Source organism: Juglans microcarpa x Juglans regia, chromosome 2D (assembly GCF_004785595.1).
Source record: "Juglans microcarpa x Juglans regia isolate MS1-56 chromosome 2D, Jm3101_v1.0, whole genome shotgun sequence".
Classification (NCBI taxonomy): domain Eukaryota; kingdom Viridiplantae; phylum Streptophyta; class Magnoliopsida; order Fagales; family Juglandaceae; genus Juglans; species Juglans microcarpa x Juglans regia.
In genome coordinates, this window is record NC_054596.1 from 8,196,821 (window position 1) to 8,212,836 (window position 16,016).

Here is a 16,016-nt window from a genome sequence, read left to right on the forward strand (position 1 = left end):
TAAATTTAAATTTTGTAAATATGATTATAATTTAAAACTATGTAATTTTTTAATTTGTTAGTGTATATTTTTTATAAATTGTAGTGTATAAGTTTTTAAACTATGTAGTTTTTAAATTTACCAATGTATATTTTGTGAACAAGTCTAACAAATTGTAATATATATTTTGTAATGGGGGCGGGGCCCCGCTGTCCACCCCTATCCAAAACATCTTGACAATAACATCCCTATATGCGTCTGTGTGACATAGGGCGGATCCCGGCGTCGTTTCATCGATCTCATTATATGACGAGTTGTGATGACACCATTTGGGCTCGCATAAATGCATATTGTGTCTCGTGAATATATAGAATTAGTACTTTTACTTATAAGTCAGTATGAAAAATTAAAATTGTTACATATTCAAAAAAAATTACATAAAAATAAATATACAAATTGATATAGTTTTATGTGATTCTTTAGATCTATTAGATAAAGTGCCGGGGCGGGGGACCCCGTCCCGGATGACGGGGTGCGGGTGGAGGGGGCCCAGAAACGGCTGAAATGGGCCCAAAATGGCCCAGAAGATAGAAATTTTTCTTTTTTTTTTAAAAAAAAAAAGTTAAAAAAAAAAAGTTACATGAATCATGAATGAAAATAATATATACGTACACAATTTTATATAATTAAGACTAATGAAGTACTACTATAGACTACTAGTCTACTACCTAATAAACTAATAAATAATAATAATAACTAAGCTATTACAAAAATAAAATAGAAAGTCTAAACAATTACAAAATTACAAAGAAAAAAGTGTCCAATGGACATTATATCAACATTACAAAATTACAAATCAAATACATAATACATACATCTGATTCAAAATTCAAAATTCTAAGAAATTAATAATCTAAGAAAAAGAGGCGAACTGTTTGGGTCTTTGACTGTGACATTTGGGGCGGCCGGATGGGTAGTCTTTGACTATTTTGAGGCTTGAGCACATATTCATATTGCAGTGGAGGTAGACATTGTCTGAGTCGTCTCATGTGTTGCTACAATAATCAATACTAAAATTAATACTGATGAAATTGAAATGAATATAAATAAATCAAAATAAAAAAATAAAAAAAATAATTACCAGATGGTCCAGATCCAGACTGATCACCACCCTCTTCGTCGGTCTCTTTAAAATCTAAAACATCCGGAACATAAATATCATTTCCCATCGTCCAACGATGTGTGCATATCAATGCCTCCACAGTTGTAGGAGACAATGAACTACGGAAAGGATCTAATATGCGCCCTCCGGTACTAAAGGCAGACTCCGAGGCAACAGTGGTAATAGGGATGGCCAACATACAACGGGCAATCTCAGAAAGGATAGGATATTTCTTTGATGCTGCCTTCCACCATCCTAATATGTCAAAATCATCATCATCTTGAATAAGATCTGTTGACAAATAATTGTCTAACTCTGAAACCACCTCCATAGATTGATGGACTAGTGTGGGATTATGTGCGAGGGTCTTAGTCCATGCCAATCTACGCTTCTTTGTTGCCCCGGTGTCTGGAGGAGGTGTTGGGATATGTGTAGGTGTAATAGATACAGTACCACTCTTAATTGCATTAAACTCATCATAAAATCTATAAATAGTATCTCAGGCCATCTCACCAATAAGATCAGTACATGCCTGATCATACGCAAGTCCCAAATCATATAACATGCTTGAAATTTTTAGATGGGGATAAAAAATAGTAGCCACATATAACAAAATATTTAGTCTAGTCAAATCTCTCCAATACTTGTCAAATTTGACCCTCATGGTCAATGCCATCCCCCTCATCCTTAGATTGGAACCCCTGCACATATCGTCTAATTCTTCTTTCACCATACATATTTGTTGACAAAATTCATAAGATGTAAGGTGCAAAGAAGCAGATAACTTTAACGTGACATCATAAAAAAGTCTGAGAAAATCAACAAATGTAGCAACTACCTCCCAATCATCATCATTAGGCAATCCTAAATCTCCATGCTCATCAAAGTATTTCACATATTGAATGTCTTCATCACCCAATAATTGAAAGGCTTTTTTATATTCTTGGACCGCCTCCAACATCAAGAAGATTGAGTTCCATCTGGTAGAAACATTAGTACAAAGACCCTTCTTTGATGTTATGCCCACATTCTTCGAAGCAATCTTGAATTTCTCCAATATAGAAGGAGAAGACCTCACAAATTTCACAGCCAGTCTAACTTGTGCAACCGAGTTATCAACATCTTTTAACCCCTCAGTCACAATTAGATTCAAGATATGTGCAGAATATCTAACATGCAAATATTCACCACCCAAGAATGTCTTATTTGCCTTTCTAAGATAAGTTTTCAGATATCCCAAGGCGATATCATTAGACGAGGTATTGTCAACCGAAACTGTCAAAATCCGTGTCAACTCCCACTCCTTTATTGAGGCCTCTAAGGCCTTCCCAACTGTCTCACCCTTGTGATCAGTTATTTGACAAAACTTAATAATCTTTTTATGAAGAATCCAATCAGAATCAATGAAATGGACAGTCAAAGACATATAATTAAAATTTTGGATAGAAGTTCAAGTATCAGTAGTGAGGCAAACTATCAAACCCGCCAATTGGCCCCTCAAAACATATTTATCTTTTCAGTACATCTTTTTAATATCCTTTGAAATTGTGTGGCGAGAATGAAGCGTAAATCTAGGTTCCAATTCTTGGACAAATTCTTGGAACCTTCTCCCATCCACAAACTGAAAAGGTAGCTCGTCTATGATAACCATACAAGCTAACTTCATTCTACACTCATCAGCATTATACTTTGTAAACCCCTTCAACGTTGGACCCCCACTACTCCCATCCGCCATTTTTTTCAGTCAAATTTCTAATCTTGATTGACTCTTCTCCAGTAAGGATCTTAATATTGGACTCTTCTTGTATTGTTCCTTTAAATGGACCTTTAACTGGGATGTACCATGTTTCCTATAGTGACATCCATATATTTTTCCACAATAATTACATTTAGCTTGGGGGTTATTAGGGTCACCACCCTCTAGTTTGGTAAAATGAGACCAAACTACAGAAACAGTTTTCTTGCTTTGTGTGGGCTTAGGAGCAGGGTAAGGTATATTCCCACTCCCAGGGGTTGGAGTAGGGTTAGGTTCTGGGGCAGGGGTACTGGTAGGGGTGGGAGAGTTATCAGTGAAATCCCTTTGAGAAGACATTCCTGATTCCACAACACAATAAAAAATTATAAAATCAATCAACACACGACATAATTCCAAACTTGCACTTATCAATCACATTATTATTTCCACTTACATTGGTTTCTAAATAAACTTAATAGTTAATAGACTTATCTTTCTTCACGTAAACAAGCTATATTCATATATAACTGTTTTATAATATGCGTTTTTTGGGCCATTAAAGATAAACCTACAAATAGTTTACAACTATTTTATAATTCTATTTAAAATAAAGAGTAATTATGTAAGATTGAAAATACTTTTTAATGAAGTGGTACAATCATATTAGTTTTTTTTTTAATAAGTAATCAATCATATTAATTTATGGACCTTTAAATAGTAAAATAATTATAAAAAAATTGTAGGTGTATTATTATGTTTAAATAGTAAAATAATTATGTAAGATTGAAAATGCTTTTTAATGAAGCGGTACAATCATATTAGTTTTTTTTTTTTTTTTTATAAGTAATCAATCATATTAGTTTATGGACCTTTTAATGTGAATTTTAAATTTATCTATTTTTTTTTTAAAAAAACATAGAGGTTTCAATTGAAATCCCTAAATTGAAAATTAAGGGGTTTCAATTGAAACCCCTAACTCAATTTAGGATTTCAGATTGAAATTGAAACCCCTAAATTTTAAGAATGGGTTTCGGATTGGAATCCTAAATTGATTTAGCATTCCAATCTACAAACAAACACACAAAGTACAAACAAACACACGAATCAAACACATGCACAAATTTCTCCACAGCACACAAATTCACAATTTTCCCATCCTCCATCTCCGATTCAACCCAACCTTCCTCCAATTTCCAATCCAAAATTGAAAAAAAAAATGGGTTTTGGATTTCTTACATTTGAGTGGCGGCGAATTCGAAGTGAGAGACGGAGACAGAGAAGTGGCGGCGATGGTGCTGCTCGTGCAGTCGTGGACTCGTGCGAGACGGAGAATCCAATGAGAGAGAGACTGGCACTGCGAGACTGAGAAGTGAGCGAGCGCAAGAGTGAGAGAGAGAGTGAGAGAGGAGAGTTCGAGAAGGTCTGGATTCTGGAATGGGAAGGGAAACAGATGCGAGGAGGGGGGGGAACCTTAACTAAAAGTGAAACGGTGCCATTTCACTTTTAGTTGAGGCTTACCAGTCCTTAAGTGAAACGGCGCCGTTTTGTCATGGACAAAACGGCGCTGTTTCACTTTACTTATGGATTTTTTATATATATATATATTATATAATTTTAATTTATATATTATATATATATAAAGCGGGGCGGGGGAAAAGCGGAGCGGGGCTTCGCCTCCTCCGTCCCCCGCCTCTGCAGCTTCCCTGTGGTGCGGGCAGGGGCCCCCGCACCCTGCTTGAGCGGGCCAAAACCCCCGCCCTGCATGGACGGGGGTGGGGCGAACGGGGCGGGTCAGCGGAGTGCGGGACCCCGCTGCCCACCCCTAAGATAAAGTCATGTCAGTTTGTAGATTTACTTTTATGTAATATCTTTATAGATAAAGTATTTCTTATATGCTTTCTATAATGCTTAAATGACAAATTTTAATTTGAAAAAAAATTAATTTAGAATAGATTGAATTTTTAAACTTTTCTTGAAAGCAATGCAGATTGTGTGTTTTTTAACCGGCTTGCAAGTGTAATTTTTCCGATAAAATTGATATAAATACAATTTACATTCTTGATATATTAGAGTTTTTAACTTTGTACTCTAAACTTTTTAAACTAACACATTACACGTTCAAAGTATACAAAATTGACACTTTATTAGACTTTGTTTGGATCTTTAACTACTCTCAACTCATCTCAACTCATCATTATAACTTTTTCAAATTCTAACACAAAATATAATAAATAATTCAATTTTTTCAAATCTTAAAATAATAATAATATTAAAAAATAATATTATAACAATATTTCATCATCTCAACTCAACTCACTTCAACATCTAAACATACTCTTAGACTCTGTTTGAATAGTAAAAATGTTTCATCTCATCTCATTTTATTATTATAACTTTTTTAAATTTCTATACAAAATATAATAAATAATTCAACTTTTTAAATCTTTAAAACAATAATACTATTAAAAAATAATATTATAACAATATTTAATCTAATTTTTAATTTTTATCTCAACTCATCTCATTTCAACTCACTATCCAAAAAGCATCTTAGTGATATTCGACTGTTACATGGCTTTTTTCATCTAGTTAAGTTCTTAACCATTATAATAAAATGCAAAATACCTTAATTACAAAACGATTACGTAAAAATAAATTTACAAATTAATATAGCTAGATGCGATACGTTAAATTGTAAAATTATTTTTATTATAAAATAGATCTAACAGATCATATGAAACAACATCAATTTATAAATTTATTTTTATATAATTTATTTTTATCTGTAGCATTTCTCTAATAAAACAAGGGCGCAAATTAAAATTTTCGAATAATTTAAAAATGTAACGTGTCAGTCTCCATAATCTAGAGTGTAAAATGTGATCCTCTAATAATTTAAGAGTGTAAAATATATTTTTCCAAATATAAATTCAAGTGCACTGAGAATACCAGCTGATAACTACCTTAATTAGGGCCTGCCGCCTCAATGCCGAGTGTCTGATCATTAAACAGCAAACGCTTTGATTACTCTTTTATTTATTTATTTTCCGTGATATATCTATATTAATTTATGTTCATGGTTTGCATCATTGCATCTATATACGACCGTAAATAATTAATACTCGTTCGATCGAGATAATCAAATTCAAGTTGACTAGTTTATTAAATAGATTGTTCGTAAATATAAGATTATGATTAATTATTAAATAACACAACTCCTTAAAAACTCAGTTCGAGTACTCATATAAACTTGAATAATCTTGTACTTTTTTATAATATTATATCTATATTTATAATGAAAATATTCAAAATACTCAAAGATATTAGAGGAAATGATGTTCTTAGTACTAAACATATCACGTGAATTTTTACAATCTAATCATTTATACGATATATAAACTTTTAAATAAAGTTATATGAAAATAATCAATTTTATCTAAATAAGATAACTCGTAAATAAGTTTGATGAACAGGAATTGACCACCTACTATTAGCTCGAACTCGACTCATTTACAGTCTACTCTTTATATATAGGAAAAATTTATTTATCATTATCTTTTCAATATTTCTTAATATGACATTAAATAATTAGTTTACAAGTGAAACATAATAAATAATCTTTAATCATTTAATACCACATCAAAGATGACAAGAAAATGATGATAAAATAAATGATGAATAGCATTATATATATATATATTTATATATAATTATATATATATATATATATAAATATAACCGGGGTGATTTATATACATACCGTTAAGTATTGGCTAAGAATTATATATCTACAAATAACTAGCTATCACCTTCTTTATTGTTAAAATATTTATTTTTTTTTAAGTAATGTTAGATATAATCATAGAGTGCGTAAGTGTCGCGTACTTATTTTTTTAAAAAAATAAAATTTATTATTAAAAAATTAATTTTTTAATATAAATATTATATTTATTTACTTTTTTAAGTGAAGTGCGGGATACTTGTAACTGTAAATATCATTTTTAATTATTTATCTAATTTACATAAATTAATATTTATATTAGTATATTGAAAAACAGTCAAACTGTTATATGTGTGTTCGAATCACCAAAAGTGGCTTAAAAAAAAAATCACCAAAAGTCGAAATCGAGGTTCACGATGAATCATGCGTGCTACGATGTGCATAAAAATTGCCTGCTCGTGTAGGTATGTGCTGCATGCATTTTAAATTCTAATGATCTTCTTCTTTGATAAGCAAGGTCGAACTATTTTTATTTGTGGATATATGCAATAGAAAAATACTTCTCATCAATCACTATTCACTATACCACACCTCACATATTATAAAAAAATACCTTATATTTTATGAAAAATACATTCACATCCTATTAAAAAATCCACACACCCTATAGGTGTGGAGTGCGTAATGTGAACGGTAGTTTATTTGTAGCAAAACTCTATGCAATATGTGTAATACACTTGAGCGAAAAAGTTTATTGATTTGCCAAAAAGTAATATTAATTTTTTTTAACAAGGAGGTGAGAGTTTTGAATTCAAATTTTTCATTTAGAAAACCGGATCATATGTCATCCAACTATGAAGTTACAAGAAGTTATCATCTTTTGGTCATACATGAATTAACGTTTTAACTTTGAGTCCCTCTTCTTAACGGGTAAGCCATTCTCAGGCTTTCAAAGGTAACAAATGAAGTTCCTACACGTCAGCAATCCTCATGTAAATTCCATGAGTCACATTACAGGATAGCAAAATCAAATATACTGTAAATTTCTTTTCCCCCTCTACACTCCCTCTCGGGTCCCCACTACCCACACCGCCGCACCTCCACAACAAACTTTTGCACCCACCCACACTGATGCATACGGTACAAACTTCATACCGCCGCACGAGCTCCAGACCAGCGCACCTTTAGGTCGGCCAACTCTCTCCCTCTCTCGAGGCTCTTGCTTCTTTTTTTCCCAACATATTACACTACCACATACTATGGGGATAATAGTTGAGCTTAGTTTAGTTGCAAGCTTCCAGATATATGAATTGTGTAAAAAAAATTGAAATCTGGAACTATGAGAACACCTAAGTGCAGCATCATAGATAAAATTAGAAGAAGCAAGTTCAGAGGAAAAAACTCAAGCAAAACATCCAATTGCAGCATCAAAACAACTATGAGGAAATTTGTATGCAGCGTAAAAAGAATTGAAATCTGAAACTATGAGAACACCCAAGTGCAGCATCATGGTTCTGCACGCCCGAGAGAGAGAGAGAGGGGGAGGGAAGGTGGGTTTCCATTTCCATTTCAATAGACCGTCCGTCGCACATGGTTTACTCAATTCGATTACTGAGGAAGAGGAGAGAGAGTGTGAGGAAGGGAAAATGGAATACGGGATGAAGGAAAAATTGTTTACTTAATCTGCTGAAGTGCGACTACACTGTTGGTAAATGGAGTGCCTACGTGTTATAATTTTATTGAATGTCATTTTTTAGGGGAGAACGGTGGTGCTCTGCGGGAAGATATTATCTTTATGTTAAATGTAAAATTTTATTTATATTTGTAATTTTATTTACATAATTATAAATATTGACGTGTAATTATTGAAATGATGAATATTTTAAGATTCGAAATTCAAAATTTAACTTAAAAAAAAATTCAACACGTACATATAATATTAATTTAATAAAATAAAAGTGATCAGAAAATGGACGGCGATAAATTAGGCGTACGTGAGCCAACCTCAACCGTCGCACAAAAATTGTAACCGTCGACCCAAATAATATTTCACAAGTTTCCAGCCAATTACTCCAAAAGAAAGAGTAACCGAAATCCTTTCCACAAAGAAACGGATCCAACATGACAAAGAGATACTCAATCTTGCAGAAGAAACTTCAAGAACTTGAATCTGAACTCAACTGTGTCTTCTCTCTCGCCGCCCAGACCCAGACCCAGACCCCATGCCCCGACGCTGTGCTCGAAGACATCCACCAAAAGTTTGTGTTCGTCAGCAACCTCCTATCAGCCGAGCTAGCATCCGGCCCATCCAAGCCCCACCATTTGTACCACATTGCACGGAGACTCTCCGAACTCGAGCGCGCTTTCTTGGGCTGGGACGGTTTCAAAACCTCGGCGCTTAATTTCGACGATAATGCTTCCACGTGCTCTTGCAGTACCGAGTCATGTCTCAACGACGATGGGGAGGCCTCCGACGACTTGGGCTCCCCTGTTAATTACGAAGACGACCCGGAAAGGTTTTCACAAGGTTTGCATGAGGAGAAGGCGCTGGTGGAGTTTGGCGGAGGTTTGAACCATGATAATCTGTTGCAGGCGGAACTGCTCGATTGTTTAGTGGAGAAAAGGGCGGCGAAGGAGGGGATTGTTGGGGTTGGGTTAATTGAGAAAGACGTGAAGGGAAAACAGAAGAAAGTTGGGATTGGTAGATTATGTGGGGCTGTGGCTGGAGGGGTACTGGTGCTTGGTATGGCTTTGATGGGCTATGCGATGGGGAGGTTTTATGGTTGCTTTTATTACGTGGAACGGCCAGGATGTTTCCTCGGTCCTACTTAAGAAATTTATGGTGGCAATATTTCTTTATTCTTTTCTTCTTTTCATTCAAGATCATCCGACTACCTATCATATATTGTAAATATGTACTTTGCAGATTATGTTTGTAACATTAATTAACATGAAAAATGTTGGTCGAACCAAAAACACAACAGAAAAAGGATGAAAAAAGATTGAGGACTTTGAAACAAAAACTAGGATCGTGTTTTGAAGCAATTTATTTCATAAAATATTGTAGTAGTTTGACATGTGAGTAATGCTATTATGCCGCTTCATTTTGACCGTTCATATATTTAATTTGTTTCTATTTTTTTTTACTTAATAGTTAAAGAAGTGAATATGAATGTATAGATATTTTTTTAAAATGTTTAAATATATTTAAAATGCATTTGAATTCAATTCACCGAAAGCAACTAGGAAAATAAACAAATCTTCGTGATTGTCCTATTTATTAAGCTCTTTTTTAAGTGCTTTGGATATTCTCTTTTCTTTTCTCCGGCCTTGGTCACTTTTGAAGAAGATGGCGCCCATGAGAGAAGTGATTATTTTTCGGGTTAACTTTTGCAATTGATACCCTTTTGGCAAGCTTAAAAAGGTGACAAGAGAACAGAAAGTTACTTGCCCAATTTTATTCTTGTAAGTTTTTCGAATAATGTTTAATCTTGTAAGATCTAATTCAGGGAAAACAATTTTGACACAAACATGAAATGCGACAATATTGGGTGAATAATTAAAGCTTACAGTGAATGATGATAAAGCGCCTCAGAAACGAGCTCCAACCACGCCTTAAATTATGGCTATTCAATAAATCATCATCCCCCACCAAAATTTGTAGCTTTTTGAATCTTGGGATTCCAAATTCGGTGGAGATTAACCTGGTTTTGTTTTGAAAAGGATTGTCGTGCTGGAAAAATTACATCCTTAATCCAATCATACAGTACCATGTGGGGCTTACCCCACTGGGCCCTCACCAAGTCTCCAAATCAGGGACTCACATGCTCTGCATATTTGAGAGTGCAATCGCACTAACAGATTCGCTTCGCAGTGAGTCTGTAATTTCACCTCAACTGCGTGGTCATTTTCGTCAATTGAAATCTCAAATATGCGGCGAACTTATCCACGACGCCCTATTCCATCACTCCAAATGCTCTTATGCTTCCGGTTACCCCTCCGAAATTCCATTTTTGCTGCTACAGACCACTTTTTCACATTCCTCGTTCCCTTCCACCAAATTGTCGTCTTCTTCTGCTTCTTCACCTTTCAACATCTTCGTAAAGATCATCAAAAGGCCACTCCACTCACCCCAGAAACCCTAAATGGTTCGTTTCTCTCTAGCTCACTCTGACCCATCGAGATACACCGTTTCAACTAAGCGAACAATGAGCCGACTCAGGCGAATCGACCTCATCGAGCCTTGCTACTACCCTTCCCTCTTCGTCAGAGACACCTCAATTATTTCGCCCAAACTCCTAGCTTTCCCGTCATTTGTAGAGGAAGATTTCGATCTCAGCCTCGGTCTCGACCTACTAAACCTTTCCCCCAGACCCAGCCCTCTTGAATTCTTCGACTCGGTCACCGATCTTGTCTGTGTGGATGAAATCCCGTCACTTTCGTCTTATAGACGAATCCAGCGAGTCGACAGGCTTGTAGACGAATCTTTTTACTTGCAGAACCTGTGCGACCGAGTAGGCGTGCTGGAGTCTCGTTTCGATCGGCTTCTCAACCCAAGGCTCAATGGGGGGGACCGGAAGTACACTTGGACAGCGGAGATCAAGAGCCCAGAGAAGGACGGCGCGGATAGGAAATACAAATGGACGGCGGAGATCAAAGAAGGGAAGAAGGAGGGAGGGGTCGAGAAAAACTATAAATGGACTGCCGAGATAAATGGGAGAGGAGTGGAGGGCCGTCCGACCGCACGAACGTACACGTTCAAAGCATCAAGTGGCGATGCAGGTGATAATAGCGGATCGAAGAAGGAGGTGAAGAAGAAGAAGAAGAAGGGGGAGAGTGACACGCGTGTGGTGGAGATCGAAGAGCCTGTAGATCACGGGGCTGTGGTTTTAAGACAGGTTTTAATTAAATTACATTTAATCCCCCAATTTATGCTCCCATTAATTTAAACTAATTTCTTATGCGTGGTTGTGCTTATCTAATCCTTATAACGCTGGTCATTTGACTGCAAAGATGCTTCACCTGTAGTGTTGGTCTAAATTTGGAGCTAGTCACTGATTTTAATACCATGGGAGTTCTTGTTTTTTTTTTTTTAGTTTTTGTAAGTCTAAGCGTCGGAATCCATTCTGAAATTATTTGATTTAACGCAGAATTTTGGAAGTTTTTACGAACAAATAGTGTTGTAAATGTTTGCAAATGGCTAGTATTTTCAGTGTCTGCAAAATGACTACGTTTAGATGAGGCACAGCTACAAAATGGCTTTATGGAAATACGTACAATATTAAGAATGATCCGTTTCCTTCGCTTTTTTTGGTCAAAGCTGCATTCTTTGACTTTGTTTTTTGATAGGTGACTGTATTCTATAAATTCGTGTTCGTGTTTGACCTATGGTTTATGTTTTCGTTAAAACTTTCAAATCCTGCTATACTCTGTACATCTTGTCGATGAATGGCTACAACCAAAAGTCGTCCTGTTTTGCTGTGATTTGTGACTAGATGTTAAGGTGAAAAAGTCTTTAATTTGTCGAAAAACTTGTATATGTAGGTTGAAACCAGAAGAACATCCTGTCAAATACAAGGAGAATACAGTTAAATGGTTCCTTTACATGTGGTTAAGTTTGAGTTTTATTTTTATTTTTTCATTCTCTTTCTTTTGGCTGAGTGGTGAAGTTTGAGTTGTCGCTTGCAAAGTTTTGTGATTTTTTAACCTCTTTTAGTCCTTTGATTATCTTTTCATTTCATTTTATTTCATTTTTTTTGCCCCATTTAATTACATTTTTCCTTCATGAATCATTTAATAACAGAGATCTTGTATTTGACTATATCTTTGAAGGCCTTTGCCAAGAGAGTTGGAGCTGTTGTAAGGAACAAAGGTAAGAAGAAGGAACTATCTCCTCAAGATGCAGCAATGATGATTCAGATGGCCTTTAGAGCTTATCTGATCCGCAGATCACAGGCTCTTCGTAACCTTAGAGAACTTGCTGTTGCCAAGGCCAAGTTGAAGGAGATCAGAGCATTGTTCAATAATTTCTCCTACCGCCGTCATGTAGCCCAGGATGCTGCAGAGCGTCAGAGGTTCTCCGAAAAAATTATTGTCCTTCTCCTTACCGTTGATGCCATTGAGGTAACTTCATCTCACTTGATTTCTTTTCCATGTTGTGAATGTGGTGCAGCTCTTAGTGAATTTTCATCAAATGCCAAAAGTTTGATCTGGCTAGTGTGGTTTATTTACTTCCCTATTCAACGGTTAATTTTGAGGGGTGTTGTGAATAGTTTTCAATAATGATACCGTAAAAAAAAATAAAGTTTTCAAGAATGATACGTGCATGTTCTTGGCAAATTGTTCTTTCAGATCATTCCTGGCAAATTGTTGTTTTGAAGAATGTTGCTGTCCATTATTATGAACCAATGGGAATCAAGATGTGTACTCAATAACTATTTTAGAAACTGCTTCAGTTTTAGAGAGGCTACATTTGGAGTTATGGTGAACTAAATACTAAAAAGGGTCCAGAAAGCTTTTAACATCATATCAAATCACAAGAAGCCTGATAGATGGTTAAGAATTTTACTAGTTGCTTAGCAAAATTATGGACTGTAATACTTTTAGACTTTATTGTATGAAAATCCCCATACTAATAGCAATCATGTAAACCTCATTCAACAGCATTGATTGATTTTTTCTATTAGGATGATTTCTTCCATCAAATTATCCAAGGCTGGTCTGAAAGATCCTACTTGTAGTTCAAACGATAGAACATACTGTTTTCAACCATCCCCTGATCTACTATATCACACCAAGAAATTGTTGATAGTTTTTAACATGACAGTTTACTCTGGCGTTTCCGTGTTGTTAAGCTTTCATGTTTTGCATTTCTTCCAATTTTAGTGTCAAGAAATCAAACAGGACATATGGTCAATTATTGGTTCTCCTAATGCGGATTGGATGCTGCATATTGTAACAGGGAGCTGACCTCATGGTGCGTGCTGCAAAGAGGTCAATGGTGCATGAGTTGGAAGCAATGCTAGATGTAGTGGACCCGCAGCCTCCTGGGAAATCACTGTCCATGAGGAGGAGGACTTTCGACATGCCCGATGGTGTGATTCATAAGGAAATTGCAGCAGGTGTAGCACAGGTTGTCCAGATGCTTAATCGTGAAGAGGAGAGTGGCAGCACCTTCGAGGCATGCCTTTAAGGACATGGTAAACATGAAAATCACCGTTGTTATAGCATGTTACCGGGAAGATGCGACCTAGTTGAGAAGATTTTTGACTGTTTGGTTCTCTCATGCATTGAATTGTGTACTGCTTGAAATTTTCCCACAAAGTCTGAGAATTCAAATGACCCTCCGGCCCCTCTCCCACTGCGTCTAGAAGGCTATTCAAATGGCCCCCTCTCTCTCGCTGCTCTCTGTTAGTGTGTGTGTTCTCAGGAAGAACGAGCTAGAATAAAGTGCTTGCGCCTAGTGCACTAGCATTAGTTTCTCTATATGCATCTTTAAAATCACATCTTTTGATTTTACATATCAAGAAAAATCCTCACATTAGATTATGGAACCAAATAATAATAAAATATTATTATTTTTAATTTTTTTTGTTAAAATTATTATTTTTATATATTTTACAGTTAGCATCATTTGCTCAAAAATACAAATTTAATTTATCTAAATATTATCAATTTCATATATCAAAATGACCAATTTTATCAATAAATATTAATATGTATTAAAAAATATTTTGTATCATCAACTTAATACAAATTTCATGTATCAAAATCATTTTAATACAAATTTTACAAATTTGATTTTAATGAATAAGAGAGAAAAAATATTAAAAATAATGTTTGGAGAGTGAATAGTACTTATTCAAATTTAAAGAAATATTATTCATAGTTATGTAAAAATTTAGAGATACATAAATTAATGTAGATGAATTTAAAAATATATTATGTAAATATGAAGTTGAAGATAAAAATGAATAAGTCATTTGTGGTGCTCTAATGTTTCAAACTGGAAAGTGCTAATTATTAATTTTCTCGACCTACGAAATCCTTCATCCCATCCTACTTTCTAATTAGATAGACGAGAAAATTATAGTTACAAGCTTGTTGATCAATATACTTATATATCACTGATTAAAAAAAATTATATTTTAATTTTAATTTTACAATTATAACGAATTTTGTGTACTGATTGACTATAAATAATGCTGCGTACAGTCGTAGAGTGCCAACGTTATGTAAAAAAAAGTAAGAGTTATTATTAAAAAATTAATTTTTATTCTTATAAATTCTACATTTATTTATTTTTTAAATAATTACACGATTCTTTTACAGTTACTATTATTTCTCGTATATGAAACTACGTAGTATTACGAGCGAAAAGCAATAAATTGTTGAAGGACTGTGGTGTTAAAATGAGGCCTTCTCGGGCCTTTCTTATTATGCCCACTTCCCAAACGGACTTTTTATGGGCTTTCTTTTTACAGTTATAGAGTTATCTTTGTAAATTCAGCTACCTTTCGATTCAATATTCACTTATAATATGCCCACTAGATTATAAGTTCATGACCAAAAAACGTCCGTTTGGGAAGTGGGAAAATGAATGTCAAAACAAAAAACGGAAGCGATTACTCTTATGGGAAAATGAAAATAGAAGATAATGAATTATTCTGCTACCGTGCTACTCATGCTGGCAACTTATGAAGACTCAGCTTTCCACCCGTGCTCTTCTCCTAATTTATTTATTTGATACTTTTATTTTTTTCTTTTATACATATTTATCTGATACTTCATTTAGAAGGAAGAACGCCTCCAAATCATTTTTAATTATAACACGCCCGGTCGTGGCTTTTTTTCTCCTGACAACTACTAATGTTAATTATTTCTTGTGCCATTCTTTAAGAAAACTGTAGAACAAAACGTATAGGCGGCGGTGGGGACCAATATCAAGTACATACACGACACGCATCATCTCAAAGGCTACAACTTTATTATTCTTACTTTTTAACTTCTTCAAAAGTCTTAACTTATTATTACGTGCTAAAATATGCAATCCCCACTAATAACTTCTCTACAAATCAATTTTAAAGAAACGTATGTAAAAAGAAAATTTATAAATTGGCGTGACGTAATGTCTATTTTAAAATAAAAATTATTTTATAATATATTAAAATATTTCTTATTTTTAAAACTATTGATGGCAACCAGTGATGTGATATATATATATATATTTTTTTTTTTTATAATACTAGTTGGGAAGATTCAAGATGTTGACGTGGACAAGTTACGTAAATTACTGAATATAATGTCCAAGTCAAGCAGAAAGCTTAATGCTTTTTCCCTTTTCATTTTCGATTAAAAAAAGGACGGAAAAGTCTGTGGTTGGGGATGGAGCATGCAGCCTGAAAACATGTTAATTATCG

At 34.6% G+C, this 16,016-nt stretch overlaps 1 protein-coding gene and 1 long non-coding RNA gene across 2 annotated transcripts; one reads left to right on the plus strand and one right to left on the minus strand.

Annotated features, from left to right (window-relative positions):
• Positions 1-874: 874 nt before the first annotated feature.
• LOC121248406 lies at positions 875-1,624 on the minus strand. The gene is made up of 3 exons (XR_005937450.1): positions 1,467-1,624; positions 1,121-1,381; positions 875-1,034 (listed from the first exon to the last, which is right to left on the minus strand). It is a non-coding gene; the product is annotated as an uncharacterized LOC121248406 (long non-coding RNA).
• An 8,709-nt stretch (positions 1,625-10,333) lies between these two features.
• LOC121248315 (BAG family molecular chaperone regulator 7-like) lies at positions 10,334-13,938 on the plus strand. The gene is made up of 3 exons (XM_041146748.1): positions 10,334-11,495; positions 12,430-12,720; positions 13,559-13,938. The coding sequence occupies exons 1-3, from the start codon at positions 10,743-10,745 to the stop codon at positions 13,787-13,789; spliced, it is 1,275 nt and encodes a 424-aa protein (XP_041002682.1). The 5' UTR covers positions 10,334-10,742; the 3' UTR covers positions 13,790-13,938.
• The last annotated feature ends 2,078 nt before the right edge of the window (positions 13,939-16,016 follow it).